Source organism: Dermacentor andersoni, chromosome 3 (genome assembly GCF_023375885.2).
Source record: "Dermacentor andersoni chromosome 3, qqDerAnde1_hic_scaffold, whole genome shotgun sequence".
NCBI lineage: Eukaryota > Metazoa > Arthropoda > Arachnida > Ixodida > Ixodidae > Dermacentor > Dermacentor andersoni.
Window position 1 is genome coordinate 143,112,373 of NC_092816.1, and position 20,812 is coordinate 143,133,184.

Below are 20,812 nucleotides of genomic sequence, written 5' to 3' on the forward strand. Positions count from 1 at the left end.
GCAGCTAAAGTACCGAGATTTCGAGTGCTACGAATGCTTCCACATCCAGTTGGCATTACCATCCAGAAAATTTGTACTCTTTAAGTCGTGCGCTCCAGCCAGAGCACTAAACCGGAATGTATTGAGTTACCTCGATCACCTGATAGATTCCATCTGATTACACCTAACAGTACAAAATTTTGTTTCAACGCACGGAATAGATTTCTGCTGGTGCGCTGTCATTTTTTGATGATGCCACACCTATTGCTTAGAGGTTTTTAGTGTATCTTAGCCTCATTAGATTAGCAGGCAAATGCGAGTATAATGCCATAAGCATACGCATGTCTGGGGGTACGCTAGCGATCATTTCCGTTCGAAAACCTCCACATGACCCTATCGAACGGCTCACTACGCTAATCTAGAAATTTAAATCAATGTTGTGAAGTCGATGCTTATCCGTCAACCAGCCACTACATTTCCGTCCCTTGCAGAGGGATATGGCCATTCGTGTTACGCCCTACCATGCACTGTTGCGACCCCAATTGTTTGATTAGAGTTGCGATTGTCTGTGACAACATAAGGACTCTTCTATTTTTTTTTTCTTTGTGGCTGGGAGGTGCGGGGGGGGGGGGCGTTATCTCGCACATGCTTTTCTGTGCAACTCAACCTCCTGACTATGTGAAACCTCCTTTTTTGACTCATGGCCCGCTGGAACGGATGTCGCATGACAGATGTCCCGTGAAAGACAAGGGCAGATAACTGGACAATACACCGTGTACAAAATGACGCATTGAAAAAACACCCATGAGCAGAGAAACCACTGACAATACTGCATGCCGTCAAAGCAAATTATGCATGCAGGCATAAGTTGTGAAATCATTCGTCCACAAAGTGTCAGATCAATCATTACCTGCCTATTATAAGAGCATAAATGCTCTCTGTGTACTCACCACGACATTCTTTGTCTCGTATTTATAACATAAAAACATAGTTACGTGTCATCTGGTGATCACCTGATCATCGTGTCATCCGGTGCCTAAGGGATTTGCGTCATGAACAAAAATGTCAGCAATTTACCACATGTCGATGACGAAAGGTATTAGGAGAACCGCTGCCTATATCTAGATGGCTAAAACAAATTGGCAGCTTCACCCAAAATCAGGGCATATAAAAGAATAGCAGCGTTCACCGTGGCGTTCGGCCTGTTTAGACGGCCTTCTCACAGCACGACGAGGCGACATGTCGCGGCGCAGCACGCGCTCGCATCCACACATTCATTGTTATTTCGACAATGTGGTACAGTAAGATGGCAAAATACAGGGAGGGCAGTATAAAATTCATGCGAGGCCTGGAGACGTTTTCAGCCGATCAATGCACTCTGACAGCGGCAAAAGTTCCTATGCGACAAACGTAGGATGACGCAAATATATGCGAGAAATATAACACAAGTGGTCTAGAAACTGACACTAAACACAAGTATCCTTCTTCAAAACATAAAAACCAGAATAGAAAAATAAAGCGTAAAGACGATGGTTTATGAGAGTAGGCAAAGCAAAGGCGATTATTTGTTAGGAATGGCTAGTACGAATACGTAGAGAAAATCCAAAACTGCTTCCGCACCTGCAAAAGACATTCACTCTTCCTATGTATGTGGAGAGTTTCATCAAATACAGGCCGTTTTTAATGGGTTGTTCGTAAGGCGCCATCAGTAGTGACACGTTGGTTAGCTATATTATTTGTTCATAGCAGCGCGTAAAGATCGTTGATTATATAATTTCTGCGTTTGTGTAGTGATGATAAGGCTGTCACTACACATAAAGTCCCTGTGAATATAATGGCTTTTGTAGCTTTCTTTTCCGTATATGTTTCACAACCCCCATCACTGCATAGGCTTCTGCCTACAAAATGCTGGAATCCCGGAGCAGGACCCCGGATTCCAAAAATGAAGAATTAGTAGCAGCTCATGAGACGCCTGAATGTGGCATCGGTGTGTGCGTGCAAAATTGTAAGCAAGGGTACTTCCACTGCAGTTTAAGAAAGTGCATGCGAATGCCTACCTCTGGAGCGTGTTTAGGTGTTTCTACAAATCACATGTCACACTCTAACTCCGCCAAAGCCACGGGGAAAGTGACTTCGCTGGAGCCATTATTTCATGCGTAAGGAGCGGAACACCGACGTGCTCACCCAATTTCCTTGCATGCAGTGAGAGGTGTGACAGAAATTCGGTTGTGAAAAAGTGTGCCAGACGTTTTATCCTTTATCGCAGAACAACGTAGATGCTCACAGTCTGAACTTTCAGAAAATGTAGGAAAATATGGTGTGTCTTCTCCCATTCGCTCGCAAAATACGTCCACCTCCCGACATCTCTGGTAATCCACGTACGCGTACACTTATAGACTGAGGCTCTTCTGCGCGGAACACTGATTACGTGTATGGAGTGCTTAAAAGCTGGGGTATTTCCGGCGGGTCCGTGTTGGGAGGGGTTAAGTTACATTGCGCCATGACACCAGATAGGTGCGATGGAGCCCAGCTTCAAAACTTATTGTAATGTCGTGAAGAAACTTTCATAAATAAATGTTTATCATTTTGGCAACAAACGTGCTAAATCAGATTTATTTACTTCAATAACCTGACTGATATTTGCAGCAAAACATGAGGAACTTCGCAATGATTGCGGATTCGTTAAGTATTTGTTGTGTACTTCCCCGTGTTCTCAAGCAACAACATATTCTTGGACATTTCTTTTGATTTTACCTAAAGGTACCGCGTCTCTACATTGACCTTGAAGCAATGCAGAAAATTATAAGTATTCAAAACTTATATGAAATTTACTTTTTCTCGCCAGTGTAAAGACAAAAAGCCCTAAACAAATCTGATATAGAAACTCTGGCATCAGAAAGCAGTTTTTTATTTATTATTCAATAAAAGACGAGAGAAATACAGGAAATAATAAATTTATAACAATTGTTCGAGTAATTTTTGTTCCTTTTGGGAATACAACACTACTTTGGCCGTAAGTACCCTACGGAAGCACTTGCCTCTGCTGCGTAGTCAATAACAGTTTTTCAGAAAGAAACCGGAGATTGTCTAGCTCATTGCCTGGGGAATTTGGGTTAGATTGATCCCACGGTCCTGTATTTGAATAAGCAGCCGTTCAGGCCAAGATACAAAATGCTACAGCTGGCAACCGCTATGCCAAAACATATGCTTATGTTGCCTCGATGTTACACAATTACCTACTTTTATAAATGACGAGGATTTCGCTTTGTTATTATGTTTCATATTTTTTTTTAAACCAACAAAGAGGGATGGTCCCATCGGATTGATTGAATTACGTGCGAACACGTCACACTCCGTCAATGAGGAGTGCGACTTGGCGTTGTTGAGTTGCAGGGTCCAGCGCACCTCTCTCTTCAAATGCGGTCTCACGGGGGGAATACGATCTTTCAGAAATTTCTGTGCCTCCAAGTTAAAATCTACATTGTCACTTTGAGATTGAGACATTAGCGTCGATATTCAACCACACATATGAAAAGAACATTCAGGCACAACTCACCTCACAATGACCGTCGATGGTAACGCGATTAGCACCCTAGCAATGCAGTTGGACATCGTATGTCCGATGTCAAGTTTAATAAACCATGTTGCTTTACTACTCGCTTATCAAGTCTGGTCATATACATAGCGGCGTTACGTCGATGGTATGACACCCTCGCACTGATCATGATTGAATGACGATGGAATTATATCACTCCCAATACATCCTTGCTACCGTTCCTCACACTGAATGTCTTATACGGCGGTGCAGCTCCACGTGTCGATTTAGACTTAAGGTCAGGTCTGTGAGTTATGCTTGCACCAACACACAAGGGAGCCGGTTCCAGAACGTTATACAGACAAGCCGTTGTCAACGCGGTAGCTTTTGGTGAGCCTAGGTGGTAGTTCTAAGGGAACGAGCCAGCTCCCGACAGTCTTCTGCATATTGGGGCGCTTCAGACGCCGGCGTGCATGCACAAGGGCCCGGCCAGTATAAGCACGAGGACTCTCGTCCGTAGAACATGCAGAATGGCGAACACCGAGATGTGTCTTGCGTGGCGGTTGTATATGCGCACGCGACGAACGACAGTGCAGTGTCACAGTTATTGTGTTCCAATGCGACGGGCACTACAAACCTGTCGCTGTGTGTGCGGTTGAACCTCTTTCTGAAACTCTTCGTTTCCGGATTTAGGGGTACACTTGCGGTGAATGATTCTGCATGAAGCGAGTAGGGCTTGATTCGCGTGGGACAGGAACACACGACATCTGTCGCTGAGAGTTTAACGTAGTGCATCATATCCACGAACAAAATTCTGCAAAATGAAAAATGAGAATTGTTGCTTGGTGGCGGCTCTAAGTGCTGCGGTCTCGGCGTTGCGAATAAACTGATCGACACCTACAATTATCCATCACTTACCCGAGGAGCTTCGGGGAAGCGATCCGTATAGGGTTCAATATTGCCACAATTACAGAGGCGAACCGGGCAGGGGACGGAGTTAAGATTTTGCCTGAAGAACAGAGTTAAGACCAGGAGGAATGAGTTAAGAATATGCGCTGTTGGCGCACCGTGCAAGCACGACCATGCTGACGGGCGAAATTATACATTCCGTGCCAGCGGAAACACTGCCGAAGGTAATGTCTGTTTTGAGCACGCCGGCACCACTTTGAGGAGCAACTTGAAGAATATCCGCAGACGTCACAATGCCTGTGTCGTAGTATCGCGAGGAGCCAATTGTGACCGTCGAACAAATTATTGCGGCAGTAAAAAGAACATCACCCTACCCTGAAGAATAAAACAAGAGAGGAGGGACAGACGACCGGAATCCAGATCGGGGACGCTCAAAAGAGAGTGCTCCAACTCGAAGACCAACTTTAGAGGGCGGATAGAGGTCGAAGAAAAAGAAGAGGAACCAAAGGGGATGGACTCGGCGCGCCTGGATTTGAAGGAGGGAACAGTCGGCCAGGGGTGCTGCGGCAAGATGCGACCAAACAGGTGATTTACGCGGTGCGGCTTCTTCTTACCTCCCAAGCCCCTGCACAAGTCGATCTACTAAGGTGGTCCCCAACAAAGGTAGTAGCAGCTCACAGAACAACATCTCAATACCTTGCTTCCAGAATTGCAAAGCTTTGTGCAGACCATAATAAGGTAGAAAATATATTCTAGGAAAACGTTAGGGAATCGGAGGAATGATTACGTAGGATAGATACCCGAATTGATGGTTTGGAAAAAAAATTGCAGAGCAGAATACTTCATGCAGAGCATGAACGGCTACCTAACATGTTCGGTGCAAATGCAGATATCCCCATTGCAGAAGCAGCTGTAACTGCAAGGCACTTAGACAATACGTGCAACATACACGCACCACCAAACGTGCTCGCACTGCAGGAAAGAGGAGCCCACATGAATTATACATGAAACCGTCACACGAAATGGTAAATACGGCAACCAGCTCGGCGTCAGCTTGCCCCTTTTATAAGTATGACCCTAAGTGATAAGTCGAATAGTGCGATCCTTCGCTAGCAGCAAATTAAACAATCCCCACCAATATCCTGTCTGTACCAAGAGTTATGCTAAGCACATTCATGCTAAATATGTGCAGCTCGCACGAGGCGCAGCACGACAGATTTGATCCGCTTCCCAATTAGGCCCTCAGAAGCGCAAAGGGCCGGATTGCCATTATCAAGCATGTTATTGTACCATATTGGGCATGGGGGAAATCCCAAGTTGCAACCAACTGGCATGAAGTTACTCGGCTCTATCAACCAACACATTCAGGGTTCTCTCCGACCCCTCATACCCCACGAGGCAGAGGAACAGCGTATCTAGGAATACCTGCCCGAATTTCCCCCTAACCTATCATATGTCACTAGCCCACTAGGAAAACTTAGACGGCGCTCAAGGTACTGACGACGATAAGATAGCTACAACGGTACTCAGCGAGCAGTGTTAGAAGACCTTTCAATGAACAGCCATCGATCACGGACTGGGAGGCTTATCGAAACGTCTTAGCAGACACAATCGAAACGCAGTGTAGATACACGGCATAGAACAGTGCGTCCCAACGCTGCAAAAGGACCTATAAAGGCACACTAGACCCATCAAATACCAGCCATTGACTCCAGGCGAATACACATGGGGGATGCCAGACGCGGCTTGCAACTTGATGACGCAATTGATGACGCAACTGAGACGCAATTGGATGAGCAAACAAAAGCACATCAAGTTGAACATGAGAATTTCATGCTGATGGAAGAAGTGGCAGCATATGCAGACGATCTCACCAAACGCAAATTTAGACTGACATACAACAGGATACGAGGAACCCTAAGCACAGCAAAGATGTGGGTGCTGCTGGAAAATCTATGAGATCTGACAACAATCAAGCTAGTATCACAACAAACTCTTCAGAAGGTAGTACACAAGTATAAGAGTGCGCACAACCATTTATAGAACTGAAGGGAACATAGACATCCCGGCCTACAGTTCGTCGGCCGTACCTATTAAATGAGCCGGTGCGGAGTGCCCTCCGGTCTGTCAGGAAATATCAATAGAAAGCTAAGCAAAGTCATGCACGGATTGACTCGCAACACGGCTCCAAGCAGAGACTGAATCCTAAACCGACTACTTAGAAATCTGCATGAATCTTCGATAGAAACTTTGAAACTATGCCTAAACTGCAGTTGGGGCAGATGTGCCATCGTCAAGCAATGTAACCACACAGAAATTCAATTAATACTGAAGCCTGTCAAATCACTGAGTCTCAGCACAATAAGAAAAAGCTCCCTGATGTCTTGCCTGGAAGGACTCTATGAACACTGAGGGCTCAATATATTACCAGCAAACCTCCAGAGCACTTGAGCCTTCACACATACGATGTTTGGCTTTACATGGAACCTATCTAGGCCAAGCGTTCTACTACAGCTACAGCTACTACAGAAAGAGCTACTGGACCCACTAGCCATGCTGACAATGCAAGCTGTTGTAGTCCTGGATCTGAGAGGCGCTTTTCATAACGTGGTGCACAAGCTCATACTCGATAACGTGATGACGACTAACTGTGGAACAAAAATCTGCGAGCACATAGCAACTTAGCAACCGAATCCCGCAAGGATCCGTCCTATCAGCAGCTCAATGAACTTGCCTATATGCAAACTGCCACAAAGGCTCACTGATATTCCTCGGGTAGATCCGCAAAATGCACGGATAATCTAACTATGGGGACTATGAAAAAGTCTCAATTGGTAAAAAAAGAAACCATCCAAAAAGCAACAGACATAAAGAAGAAATATGCAAAAACCGGGAACTAATAGTATTAGCGCCGACCCAGTGACCAAAATTGCCTACCAGCTTCGGGCACTCGGTATGTGCTCGCTTATGTCATGCCTTCGTGGTCGTTCCATCATCATTCTAGCTTCATGATCTAACTCTCGTCATGCCGTCTTGACACGCCTTCTACGCCGGCTTAGTGGTTGATGTTCTGTAAACGCTGGGGACACTAGGTAGGTGCTCTTGATCGAGACATCTTATTGGTCGTGGCTGCCACTTTGTTATCGTCATGCCATCATCATCATACTTCTTTTGTCTCTCCATCAACAGCACTCCTTCATTATTCCGTGTTCATAACTACGTAGACGTCATAGACTCATCATGCCACAAATTTCATGTTCGACCATGGCAAGTAAATTTCGTAGCAAAGTGGTACGATACTGGTGGATGTGACATTAACAATTACAGATTTTCAATGAAGTGATTTCAGGAATACGGCGTGTTGCTACATCACTCGAATGCAGATCTCATTACCTTGTACAGTCATGTTAAGAATGCTTCTGCTGTAATTTTTTATGCAATGGAGCAACAACGTGTATTTATGCGGTACACGTCAAGCACGAGCACTGATCTCGAGGACTACCACTGACCTGACGGCGAATCAGGAAGCTTTTGCTCCTATTGCTCAGAAACTGATCGCATTACCGTCGAGAGTCATAGAGAGACGCGTTCTCTTATATTTTGTAATTATTCATAATTTATTTAAATATATATTTGCTTTCCGTGTAATACAGAATTCAATTGCATCGAAGTGTATAAACTGCAGCACGTGCCGCTCAGTTACTATTTCTTTATGTGCTGTTTTTCAACCATGTTTTCGAAAAGTGCATTGTACTCGACACATACAATATTACCTGACATAATCATGCTTTACTCATTTAAAAAATGACTGTTTGGGGAACACACGGCAGTGGAAGAGCTGGCAATATCTCATGCGTAACACCAATAAAAAATTCGATAACCTTTTTTTTCAGGCGGTCTGCTCGCATTTATCAGATTTCTTCCCCAGAAACACAACGTTTTCTTAAAAATTGAAACTGAGCCTAGTAAATACTAATACAACGACAAATTGTAAAATATAAAAGTAATTTTCTAAAGGTGGAGCTGGCAGGTACAATAGCATGATTTGTTAAAGGTTGCTTTAATGTTTGGTATTTCACTGTTTGCAAAAGTAGTAGTCGAATTCGTTTTGTATGGTTCAAGCACGTGTCGAAGGAGTATTCGGAATATGATGGCGTTTGCAAACTACGCATCATAAGGAAAAGGTGCTTGCTACGCAGTCAAACATGACACGGCCATTCCCGAACAGATTTTCAACATGCATCTACTGCGTTATTGCTGCCTTTGAGTGCTCTCATCAACATGAAAAGTTGCCTTTTCCATACACGTTCTCACTATGGCGCAAGGTGTTTTTGCAGAAGGAGCAGGAAGCCAGTAAAAGTACGCTGACGATAACAAATATGGAAGATGCAACAGGAAAAAGAGGGTGCTGAAAACATTGCTGACGCGACACTTACGTAATCATGTGATTGCGATCTTGGGTTGTAGTACCGACAGTAGGCCTTCAGCTCATCTGCGATGGATAAGACTGTATTGGAAAAATGTGACGGGAAATGGCTACGATAAGTGACACTCGACAACTACGTACAGTATGCGCTATCGATTCCTGCTGTCTCCAACTCCCTCTTAATACATCATAGACATCGCGCAATTGAAAAAAATGGCCATTATCATAAGCTGTTTCCTACCAACAGAAAAGGCAGGAACACCGGTTAGGCAGCTGATCCAAACGGAAATACGTCAAGATTGCTTGATGAAATAGCGCTCCCAGTCGCGTCAATAACGTGAACCTCTTTATTTATATAAATTGAGGAGAACGGCAGTTCGTTCATTCAGTACTTCCAGAAGATTGGACGAGGCTACGCCAAAGATGAGATTTGTTGTAGTGACAATCCTAGTCATTGCGGCATGCGCAGCCCTTGTTTCTTCTGAAGGTATGTCTATTTCTTATTAGGCGCTATATTTCTTCTCTGTAGTGCTAGTACTTTACTCATCTTGAATTTCATGAGCGCATTTTCTCTTTAAGAGCAACGAGGAATAGACACTAACCCACGGTGTGCCGAGGGTCCACTAGCCCACGGAAAAGTCCGCGAATGAACATTTCCTACTGGACCTTCTCCGAATTATCGTAGCCATATACAGGAAGCAGTAGTCCAAACTGACAAGCCAGTATTTTAGTCACAGTTATAACGACGTTCAGGCAAAGCTTTTGCTACAAACAAAAGAATAAGAGTTCCATTTGTACGCACTTATTAATTTAAAATAAATTTCAACCGTATTTTTCATGTAGTTGTTCTCAAAGGAATTGATCCGTACAATTCTTGCACGAATGGGATGTTTCCGCCGAAATTTCAGATATACTTCTCCTTGGGAATCCGATACACACATAAGAAGAGGCAAAATATATGAAACGAGAAATGCCTCCTCAAAAGGAACAATAAACAGAGTGGAGAGTGTGCTTTGCTTAGGTATTAAAAACCTAAAGCTGTCTACATGAATGCGCGAAGAGTTCATTTGTGTACGTTGTCCTCTCAGATTCTCTTCTTTTTCTTTAATTTTTATGAGTTTTCCCAACTTTTCAAGTAAACATCAAAGCGATAGAGTCGTATATTATTTTATTGACATGATGTCATAGCTGAGGTTAACGCCTTTATGTGGTACCGGCTACCCTATGTCACATGGAACAAAGATATTGTCACAAATTTTGTAGTATAATAAGACACCAATGTATCACACATATATTATTCAGCCATCGCTTTCTGGCATGTCATCGTCACTGTAATTTCATTAACTATGGGAATAGTAGTGAATATGGTAGAAAATTTGCCATGCGCCCAATTAGAAGTATCCTTATGCCGGCCAGTTCTCCTATCCCTTAGCGAGGTGGTCATTGCTCATTTAAGGCGTTTATTGAATGTAACCGAATGCCAAAGTGAAGCTGGAACATATAGATACTCCGCGTGTTCTGTTCGGGCGCCAAATCAGGTGGAAACTGCCCTAACGACAAGCCGTGCAAAGCAAGAAATTTCAACAATTTAGCTAACTTCTTCTTGCGTTATTTTTCACGTTACAAGTGCTCTGAAGTGGAACTGAGTTATGTCAATACCAAATTGATATCAAACATTTAAGAAATCCTGTTTATATAACACCCGTTCGCATTCATTCGCTGCAAGCTATATTGTGATAACCGATGTTATTCAAATGCATTTTCTTTCATGCTTTTTCCGAAAAGCAAATATAAAATATAAACATAAAAAAACTACGTTACTAAAACAGCAAGTGTTCGCGTTGAAATTTCTTGCAAACGCGCTACTGTAGAACCTCATCAATATACAAGGTGGCCGACGCAAGTGGTGCAAAAATATAAAAATATGCCAGTGTTTATATAATTATTATATTTTGAGCGATTTGCAAGCCGCTCTCACTTGAAAGCAATAAGAAGAATTCTTTGAAACGTTGCTATTGTATCTGACGCTCAAAGAGCACACAAAATCAAGTGCACTGAATAAGGTAATAGTACTTCATTGGCTTCTCAGGCACTGCAGTATTCCTGGTCACACTGCAGTGCACGCAGCTGCGAGTTGCACGCACGATAACGCAACGACAATCAATCTTCTTCTTCTGCGCAATGAAGTCCGCCTGCTCTTGAGGCAAATATCCTGTCGTCTCAGCGAAACTACCTGCTTTGATCAGCAATAAAAAAATTGGAGTTATACTTTATAGACTAATGCACAAACCTATAAATTCTGCCAAATCTGGGCGAAAAGAGGAGATTCGAAACATTTGTGCGCGCCTGCGGCTTGGTACTGCATTTATGCGATATTTTTATACCTGATGAAAGATGAATCTACTTCACAGTCTTCTTGTGGCAATGAAGACGAAGATGTGCATCATCTCCTCCTCGAGTGCACTAAATTTGATTCACAAAGAAGGAAATTACAAGCAAATTTATTAGCTTTATATAGAAGACCATTTACTATAAAAAAGATATATGGTGCATGGCAAACAGCGACCCTTCAGAAAAGAGCACTTCTTGCTTTGAAAAATATTTTCGAGGACACCTACCATTTTGGGGAAATTGTAAATTTCAGTTTATCCTAATAAGCAAAATGTAGGACACAATAGTTCTGAGTTGAAAATTTATTTATGTGGATGTAGTGATTTTTACGCTACGTATAATTACTTGTAGACTGTACTTTGCAGTATAATTACTTGTGTTCTATGTTTTGGATTTATAAGATATATGAGTGTATGTATGCGAATGTGCACTGAACCCATGCAGAAAAGTTTGCGATGCATGTACCAGCTGTTGGACTGTACAGATTTTAGTGGCACAAGCATCGAGTGACACTCTAGTTTCTTACGCAGCACTTCCGGTTCACCTCCTGAGACGACCGGGGGCGAAATTGAAAATAAGTTAGCAAAAATGGTAGGCGACCGTACTCTTTGACTTAGGTGTCTCCTAATGGAACTGGCACCTTGGCATTTGTGTTCTGTAGGTTAAGCGAGCGAGCGTATTTTTCCTGACGCAATACGCGGGCGAGAGGCGCACGAAGCCCGCCTTACGCTCCCTCTCCGGTGCTGACGCCAGAGCATGTAACGAGCGGACGTGCGCAGCTGTTACGCGCCAGCGAGTTAGCGATCGAGCGGGCAAGCGCAGGGCGAACGGAAGCAAGAGAGGAGCAAGTGACGTCACATCCGCTCTACTAGGCAGATGGTGAATCTGTGGCAGGCAACTGCTTTCCATTAATTAGCCGGTTAAATATGCCCCCTCCTTGTGCCTGGCGTCATTAATGATGGCATTACTGCCGCTATCTACTTCCGGGCTTCAAGAAATTTTGAAATAGTCGTGTTCACGAGGCAGGTCTCTAAATTATGTGCTTCTGTGCTTTGATGTGCGGCGATCAGTGATTCCTAGCTAATTCTAATTTTTCCAGACATTTCAATAACTCAGCGTGCAACTAAAGCTATGTGGTGATATTCCATTTATAAGGAAACCCATGAATTTTGTACTGTACATTGTTTCTTATTTTCTGATCTATTTTAGATTTCATTCCCATTCGTATGACGAGGTGAAACAGAAGTGCTGCGCAAGAAATAAGAGTGTCACTCGATGGTCTAGCCACTAAAAATATAAAAAAAGTACTGCAGCACCGAATTTGATATTTAACCAGCACAAACTGCAAATCAGTTGCTTTGCACAGAACCATGGTATAGACTAAACATCTGCCAAGCAGAATGGATGTGACGTCACTCCCTCCTCTCTCGCTTCCCCTCTGCCGGCGCTGACCTGCTGGCTCGCTCGCTCACTTGCTCGCAACAGCTGCACGGGCGCCCTCGTCACATGGTCTGACGTCAGCACCGGAGAGGGCGCGTAAGGTGCGGGTCTTGCGCCGCTCACTAGAGGGTCAGGCCCCACCAGTTGGCACGCGCTGCACTTCCTCCTCGCCCACAATCGCCCTCATATCGTGCGAGGAGAAAGCCATTTACTCGTTTAACCTAGAGAACACCAACACCGAGGTGCGAGTGCCACTAATAGAAACCTAAGTGAAAGATTCAGGTCGCCGACATTTTTTTATTCATATCGTGTTTTACTAAGTGCCATATTTGGTGACATTATTCTACCGTTTCGCACACATTTGTTTCATTTGCTAAGTAACAAGCAGTTGCCGGTGTCGCCAAAAAGGCGCCAACATCTCCAAATATTTAATTCAATAACAAAAATAATACCCACAGGGGTTTAAATAAAGCACCTCTTTTTTCTCTTTCGCAGATCAAGCCACGGAACAGACCGGACACGACAAATGTGAAAGGCTTGCTCCGTTGCCACCGGTAAAGTTTCCCTGCCCGAAAAAAAAAAGGATCACATAAAGCTTGAAGTTAACCAGCTTAAAATGTAGATGGCATATATGATACCTCCTCTCATTAGGAGAAGCTTTAGCTCGGGTGCTGCTATCTAAATACATTTAAAAAGAAAATTCGTTTTTCTCAGCAACATCTGCACCGAATTTGACGCGGTTTATTGCAATTAAAAGAAAAACTTAAAATTTAGTGACTGTTGGTTTCGAATTTTAGAGTCAGGTCATCATTTTTAAATAAAAGTGGCAAAAAATGAAAATTTTCTAAGGACGAAACTATCAAGTTTACAGCTCTGTAACACAAAAACGAAAAATGATAATACAATTCTGTGAATTGCATCTAACAGTGCATCCATAGCGGACAAAATTTATTTGTTACAAATGAAAATTAAGAAAAATTTAGTAATATGGAAATACAGTTTTTGCAGAAGCCTTGTACCCAACGTAATCAATTCATGTAACATGTAAAATAACATATCGAATTTGTCCTCTTCGAATGATCTAATGGATGCCGTTTAGAGAACCGCGTTATATGTTCTTGACGCCGAGCTATGAATTTGTAAACTTCGTGCGCCTATTTCTTTTTTCATACAGTCGAATATTTCAAAATCTTTTTTTAATAAATTCATGACATCAATCGAAATTCCGCTTGCACCAGTCACTAGAATTTAAGATTTTCTCTGGAATGCAACAAATGTCATGAAAATCGGTCGAGGAGTTACCTGAGAAAAATGTTTTTCCGTTTTATATGTATTCGAATATGCCGTGTCGGGGTTGGGCCCGAGCAGAAACTTCCTCTTAAAGGATAATTCTTCACTATATGGAGTTACCGTAAAGGAAAATACCAAATTAAAGACGAGACAACAACCAGGCTACACGTGTGTTTATGTGCACAAAAATAAGAATAAATTCAGCGAAGATTACAACACTTCATACTGCGAAATTTGAGCGCAGCTCTAAACGTGATTCTATTTGCGATATATTGGGTGGTGCGGACCATCTGTCGCATGCGGCACGTTACATACCGAGTGAAGGGGGGTGCGCCTACCCCGCTAATCGGGATATCGCGAGAGTGAGCGCGGGCGCGAAGCGTGGGTGCGATTCAGAGCAGCCGCTGCAGATAGACCTCAGCTAACGCAGCGCTTTGTTTCCATACCGACGACGCGCGCTACTCTTGCACCATATCGTAACCATCGTCGCCGCCCGGCCTGTCTTGCGAGGCAATAAGTTTTTCTTCCTACGCTTTTGTTCCACCAATAGCGAGAGCGGCCTTTCCTCGCGGGAATATCGTACCACAGGTGTTAGCGGCGATAACACCCAAGGGAGCGTCACATCCAGCCTTACGCGTAACCGCTCGCCATCGCCCCTTGCAGGAACCGTGATGCCCGTTACACACGTTGGTACCACGGACTGACCTCAGCATCTGACGACACCGATGAGCGCAGCCCTCCCCACCACACAGACCCCCGCCCCCATAGATTCTCCCATAATATACTAGTGGTAACTCCGGCGCTGCAATCATTGAGCCTACAGGGGAATTATGGGAACTACATGGGTTTATCTGACCCGCCGTGGTTGCTCAGTGGCTATGGTGTTAGGCTGCTGAGCACGAGGTCGCGGGATCGAATCCCAGCCACGGTGGCCGCATTTCGATGGGGGCGAAATGGGAAAACACCCGTGTACTTAGATTTAGGTGCGCGTTAAAGAACCCCAGGTGGTCGAAATTTCCGGACTCCCCCACTACGGCGTGCCTCATAATCAGAAAGTGGTTTTGGCACGTAAAACCCCCTAATTTTTTTAATGGATTTATCTGATTCGGTGCTTGTGGATTCAGATGTTCTTGTGGATTCGTTTATTATGCTTTGTATGCCTTCATTTTCGTAAACTTCAGGGCAATGTATGCTTTTCTAAGTCGGGAAGACGCTGTGAACACGCACAATTCCTGCTATTTCCCACAGTTCAGCTTGTCGAGGTGGTCTAATCTATACGTGCCAAGCGTCTCAAGGCACTAGGTTGCATGCTAAAAATTCATAAGTGCGTTATAAGTCATGTCGACGCACGGTTCCGTGGCGTAATGGTAGCAATATCGAGCCTCTGTGCTAAAATTGTTGTGTTCGAGTTCTGATCTCGGACAGTTTTATGATGCCTATTTATTATTACGCAGTATATAGTAGAAAACGATGAGCTTATAAAGTCACGAAGCCATTTGAAGAGAGAAGGAACAAGCTTAGGCAAATCTGTGCACTTGTCATAATTCCCACGCTGACTCAACCGCTCCCGTTGCAGCTCCCGTAGACACTAGCGCCAATGAAAGTCTACGCTTCCACTTCCCATCCCCCTCCCATCCTCGGTAGCGGAGATGACATTACCCATGCATTTGCTGATCCCTAGGCTGCTCGCCACTTTGCGCATGCGCAGGCAGTCTCGCCTCCGCTCCTCCGGGGTTTGAGGCTGATGATTCCACTGCACTCTCCTCCTGCGCCATCACCTTTTTTCTTTCATCTCCCACTGCGCTTCGCGTTCGCTTTCGCTCTTCGCGGAGCTCGTTCGCTCGGTTACGCCGAGGCGCCCAAGAGCAGCAATCAAGTAAAGAAGACTACGTTTTCTCTGTTTTTTGTTTTACTATATCGGTTCGCACACTTGACCACGGAGCGAACGACGTAACAAAGATTGTAGTTGTAAATTTCAGCATTTATTAAGAACCAATATAGCTATGAATTCGTAACAAATGTGCTGAATAGCAAATGTTGCCCAAAAATATTTTGCAGTCGACGTTCATTTCTTTTTTTTTTCTGATACGTGCAGTCACAGGCATCGTACAGGCTGACCTGCACGTACAGGTGCAAGGACGATCCCTCTCGCTTTGAAGATGAACCGGACCGTATCCCTTGTGGGGTAAGTTCACAGCCCATTACTCGAAGATGATGCGTGTTGGGGAAATCTCTCTGTGCAGCATTGACTGCGTGATTGCATCCACTTCAGTCCTGAGCTAACTACAGCGACGCTGTTATTAGGACGCACGTGTACAATGCTCGGTGTTCTTGCTAATCGGCAATATTATAAAGTTATAAAGTATAAAGTAACTAGGCGACGCACCGAAGCTAAGCTGCACCGAAGCGTCGTGGGAGGCCAACTCCGTTGTGGACCTTTCGTGCTGTTTTGAGCTCGCTTTGGGTCATTTGCAAGCCCGGAATTTGGCGTTCCACAGCGTTTGGGTACTGCTTGCGATACCGTAAACTCTATAATGTGAACTACATTGTTCATCATAAGCTCCTACTTGCCCTGCACTAATAAATGTATATGCCAATGCAATAGAGAAAAATTATTGGAAGAATGTTTTGCGTTCTTGTTGCTTTCCCTTACCTTCAGGTTATGTATCCAGACTGCATTGTAACGTTCTCAGCATACTATATCTTATCCCTCAACTTCGCCAATTCTTTGTGTCCCTATAAAGATCAAAATAGCCGTATATCATAGCCATGTAGACAATAAACGTACTGCGCATCCGTTCGCTACCTAGCCATCATAATATATCGGAATCAAATGTTGCCATATATTCGAAGCAACAAGAGCGGAAATTGCCCCACACTACGAAAAAACACAAGTAGACATGCTAAAAGCGCAGGAGCAGGGCGAGGCACACGATTACGGCAGCGCTGGCTTCATTTAGTACTGTTGATGCGTTTCGTTTTTCCCGTACCTAAATCCCCCGGCCGTTGAACATAATCATGACAGGATTTTTTTTGCGTCGTTAGAAAATATATTTGCACGTGAATAGAAGTCTTTCAGATATTTAAGTTGACTTTTTTTTATATTATGCAAAACTAGAATTCACCATGCACATTGGTCACTGCGTGATCAAAGGATGGACACAACGATGTCGTTTGATTTCTTTGTGAAAGATATATGAAAATATTTCTCAGTCACAATCGTACAAGCCGTATTTCCAGTGATTATGTAACATAATCATAGTGCATACTAGATAGCACATAGCTTGAGAATAAGCAATGTCACAAGATGACCTTATACCATACAATATGGTGGGGAAACATAGTTATTTGGATAAACTACGACATGGGTCTCACTGCTTTCACGTAGCGTTGAGGGCGATTTTATTAATGATTAGTTGCTTTATTATGAAGCCCATTTTCGTTTGTCAATAAGGCAAAAGTGACATGCGATGCTTTGGACGTCAGACATCATGCATTTTTTCGTGTAAATCAACGTTCGACTACTCAATGGTTAGGCAAGGATGGTGTATGATTAAAATAAAACGAGCGCTCGCGTAAGGTTGAAAGAAACCAAAATTTAGGCGTATCTTGTTCACGATGAAGAGGAGCACAAGAGCGTGCGATTATTTAGGCGTCAGATGGCAGAGAGTGAGAGTGTATGTCTCGGAAAGATTACGCCGTGTTCACTTTATCGCGTGTGCTATTGATCAAATATAGAAAGAATAAGAGCAGACGTGAAGTTAGAAATTGTCGTGATTGCGCCAACAGAACCCCGTTCTAGGATGTAGCTTGAAAGAGCATAGGTTAGGGCCTGTTGGTATTCCATAACTGAGATTATGGTAACAATTGTTGGAAGTTAGCGCTGTGTCCGTGTCTTGCCACTGTCTCTCGTCCCTTTTCGTGTGCTAAAAAACCTCAGCTATGATGTAGATAGTAGAGATGCGATACTGCGCGAAGACGTTCGACCTCACGCTGGCTTCCCTACCAGCGCTCTGGTGATGCGAAATTGTCGAAACATATCGATATTCTTTTAGATAGATTGCGCCATTATTTTTGAACTTTATCATGTTAGTTACTCTTAAAAGCGTGCTCGTTAGCGGCATCAAACCTAAAGCAGTAGCCCTACGGCGAATGTTTTATTTTCGTTGTTCTTTTCGAGCTGTACCAATAAAGATACGCGCAGTTGCTGTCTTATAGTTTAAATCATTTATTCAAAGTTATAAACATTTAATTGCAGAATTAGAAGGCCGGCCACAAACCTATGGAAGAGGTGCAGATGCAGCCGTGTCACTAATGATGATGCCACTGCCATTTAGGGAGGTTCGTTTAAATACGCTAAAACGTACAAAGGAGCGTTTGTCTAACGTTTTCATAGATTTGTTCCACGGAATGTTGGTTGCCAGATGCGCTTGATATAAATTCCTGCTTTAGGTTGCTCGCAATACTCTCAATCTTGTATTTTATAACACCCCGCCTATTTATGAATTAAATTTTTTTCCATATTGGTGCATTTATTTTTATCTCAATGTTTCCATTGTAACAACAGTGAAAAAGCAGTATTTACTACAATTCATAGGAATAAATTTCCCTGCTCTAAATTGATTGAAATGTAAGAATTTTTTTCACTCTTTCATTTCTTTTCAATTTGCAGCATATTCCGGCCATACGAGAAGTGACTGCTTGCAAAAATGGAACGTGCGTGCTGTCTCGCCCGCTCCCCTGCCCACCAGATGAGTCGGAAGGCACCACGACTTCGGCAGCTGTGAGCACTTAACAGTCTAACTTGACGCAAGCGCAGTAGTGCGAAAATTAGAATCCCTGGATTCATGTGCGCATGTCAGTGATAAACAGAAGTGCCTGTTTAAGAACATGCAACCCGACAATATTGATCAATAAATTCACGTACTACACCCTAAAGTATGCGTTCTTTTGGTGCAAACTTTGCAACCGCATGAGCTCTGGTCGTTGGAACCAGATTCTGGCATCACATCCATGCTTCGAGATCGAGATATGGTGTACTATGTAACTAGACCCCGACTCTGGCAAAGTCCGATATATCTGCGAACTCTGGCGACGTCCTCACACGAATAAGCTAATGTTATCAAGACATAAAATTCAAACCTCGGCACGTCTCTAGTTTCACTGGATTATCTTATGCTTGGGCGTTCAGCATGGGTGGCCGAAAATGAAGACACGTGATCAAGCCGTCAATGCATTCCATCATTCTTTATTAATAATAATATTTGGGGTTTTACGTGCCAAAACCACTTTCTGATTATGAGGCACGCCGTAGTGGAGGACTCCGGAAATTTTGACCACCTGGGGTTCTTTAACGTGCACCTAAATCTAAGCACACGGGTGTTTTCGCATTTCGCCCCCATCGAAATGCGGCCGCCGTGGCCGGGATTCGATCCCGCGACCTCGTGCTCAGCAGCCCAACACCATAGCCACTGAGCAACCACGGCGGGTATCGTTCTTTATTGCTCCACCCGAAAAAAAAAAAGTACCGCATAAACTTCTCTGGGAGTTCCTTAAGTGTGTGTAAGAATTCGGCCACTTGCTTACCTCCAAGCAGCCCGGTGTCATTATTAAATAATATGAAACTTAATCCAACCAGTTTAAAGGACAGTACTGTGGCGGCACGAATTGCGCTGGACGGCGGTGACAGATTAATCGATGACGCAAGTTATGCCGTGATCGTCTTTTAGCTCCTTATCAGTTCACGTAACTGTCATCAACTGCTGCTGCGTGTGGCGCGTCTGCGTGAGCCCTATCTTGAAAGTAATCAGCGATGGAGACACAAAGTAGTGAGTGCTGATAGCTTCGTCTGCGCTGTGTTCTCGCCGCTTAGTTCGCGTTGAGGCTTCAGGCTGCACGAAGGTGAATTCGCTCGCTGCTGTGAACCCTATTTTGAACCCATGGTTTTACGGGATGGACAGACGGACGCACGGACCGTTCTTTCCATTGAGTAAAAATAGAAATGCTTACACATTTAGAAAGAATCACCTTTTAGCGTATTTGACAGAAAAGAAAGAGTTGGGTTCGCCGCGCCTGCGCTGTTCATATTTAACGGCGGATAGACAGAAAATGCCCGAAAGAACAGACACACTCGTTACGCACGAAAAAGGTAAGGCAAGCGGCATGCGCGGAGTGTGTGGATGGATAACGGGTCCGTCCTGGTATCGCCTTATTGCGACATTAAGCGGATAAGAATAGGCGGCGATGGCGCGAAAGAATGCCCACTCTTCTGTGCTTCAAACGAGGTAATGGCGTGTGCAGGTTTACTTCATGCTGCACGGTATAAAGCGTACTTATGCGTGCCTGGCTTTGAGAAAGCTAAGAATCTGAGTAAAAGCACAATTTATGTGGCTAGAGAATCGCTAGAAGCTGTTCTATGAGAAATTAAGGTCCAACTTGTGTTAGTTACATTGATGACGTTGTTTTCTTCAGAAATGTGCTTTTGCAAGAGCCAGATTTTGTGACGCTAGATTTTCCCTACGCATTCACTGCACTGGGCACGCACAGAATTCTTCTCATTGGCATCTGTATGATGTAAACAATCAGTAGCTGGCACGAAATATTTCAAAGCACCAACATGTCCAGCAACAAGTTCGTTGCAATGTCGCGGATTTGTGGCATGTGAACTATGCCAAGAAAGTCAATACAAAAGTAACTGCACACCTAAGCTCGCTCTATATCCTTCATCATCTCAGCGTTGAAAACAAGCAGAACAGGTTTTTAAGCATGAACTTGCCTTCTTTACCACGAGAGCAACTCGTCGATCACACCTGCAAAGAAGAGTTGCTAACTTTGGCTACCTC

General features: G+C 43.9%; 1 protein-coding gene across 1 annotated transcript; it reads left to right on the top strand.

Moving 5' to 3' along the window:
• The first annotated feature begins 9,162 nt into the window (after positions 1-9,162).
• LOC129383144 (uncharacterized) lies at positions 9,163-18,898 on the top strand. The gene is made up of 4 exons (XM_072286787.1): positions 9,163-9,336; positions 13,176-13,234; positions 16,066-16,155; positions 18,643-18,898. Exons 1-4 carry the CDS (start codon positions 9,273-9,275, stop codon positions 18,763-18,765), a joined length of 336 nt encoding a protein of 111 aa, XP_072142888.1. The 5' UTR covers positions 9,163-9,272; the 3' UTR covers positions 18,766-18,898.
• Positions 18,899-20,812: the final 1,914 nt, after the last annotated feature.

Coding starts and splice junctions, on each gene's coding strand:
- LOC129383144 (XM_072286787.1), top strand. CDS start 9,273: ATGAGATTTGTTGTAGTGACAATCCTAGTCATTGCGGCATGCGCAGCC. Junction 9,337..13,175: donor AGCCCTTGTTTCTTCTGAAG/GTATGTCTATTT, acceptor TCTCTTTCGCAG/ATCAAGCCACGGAACAGACC. Junction 13,235..16,065: donor GGCTTGCTCCGTTGCCACCG/GTAAAGTTTCCC, acceptor TGATACGTGCAG/TCACAGGCATCGTACAGGCT.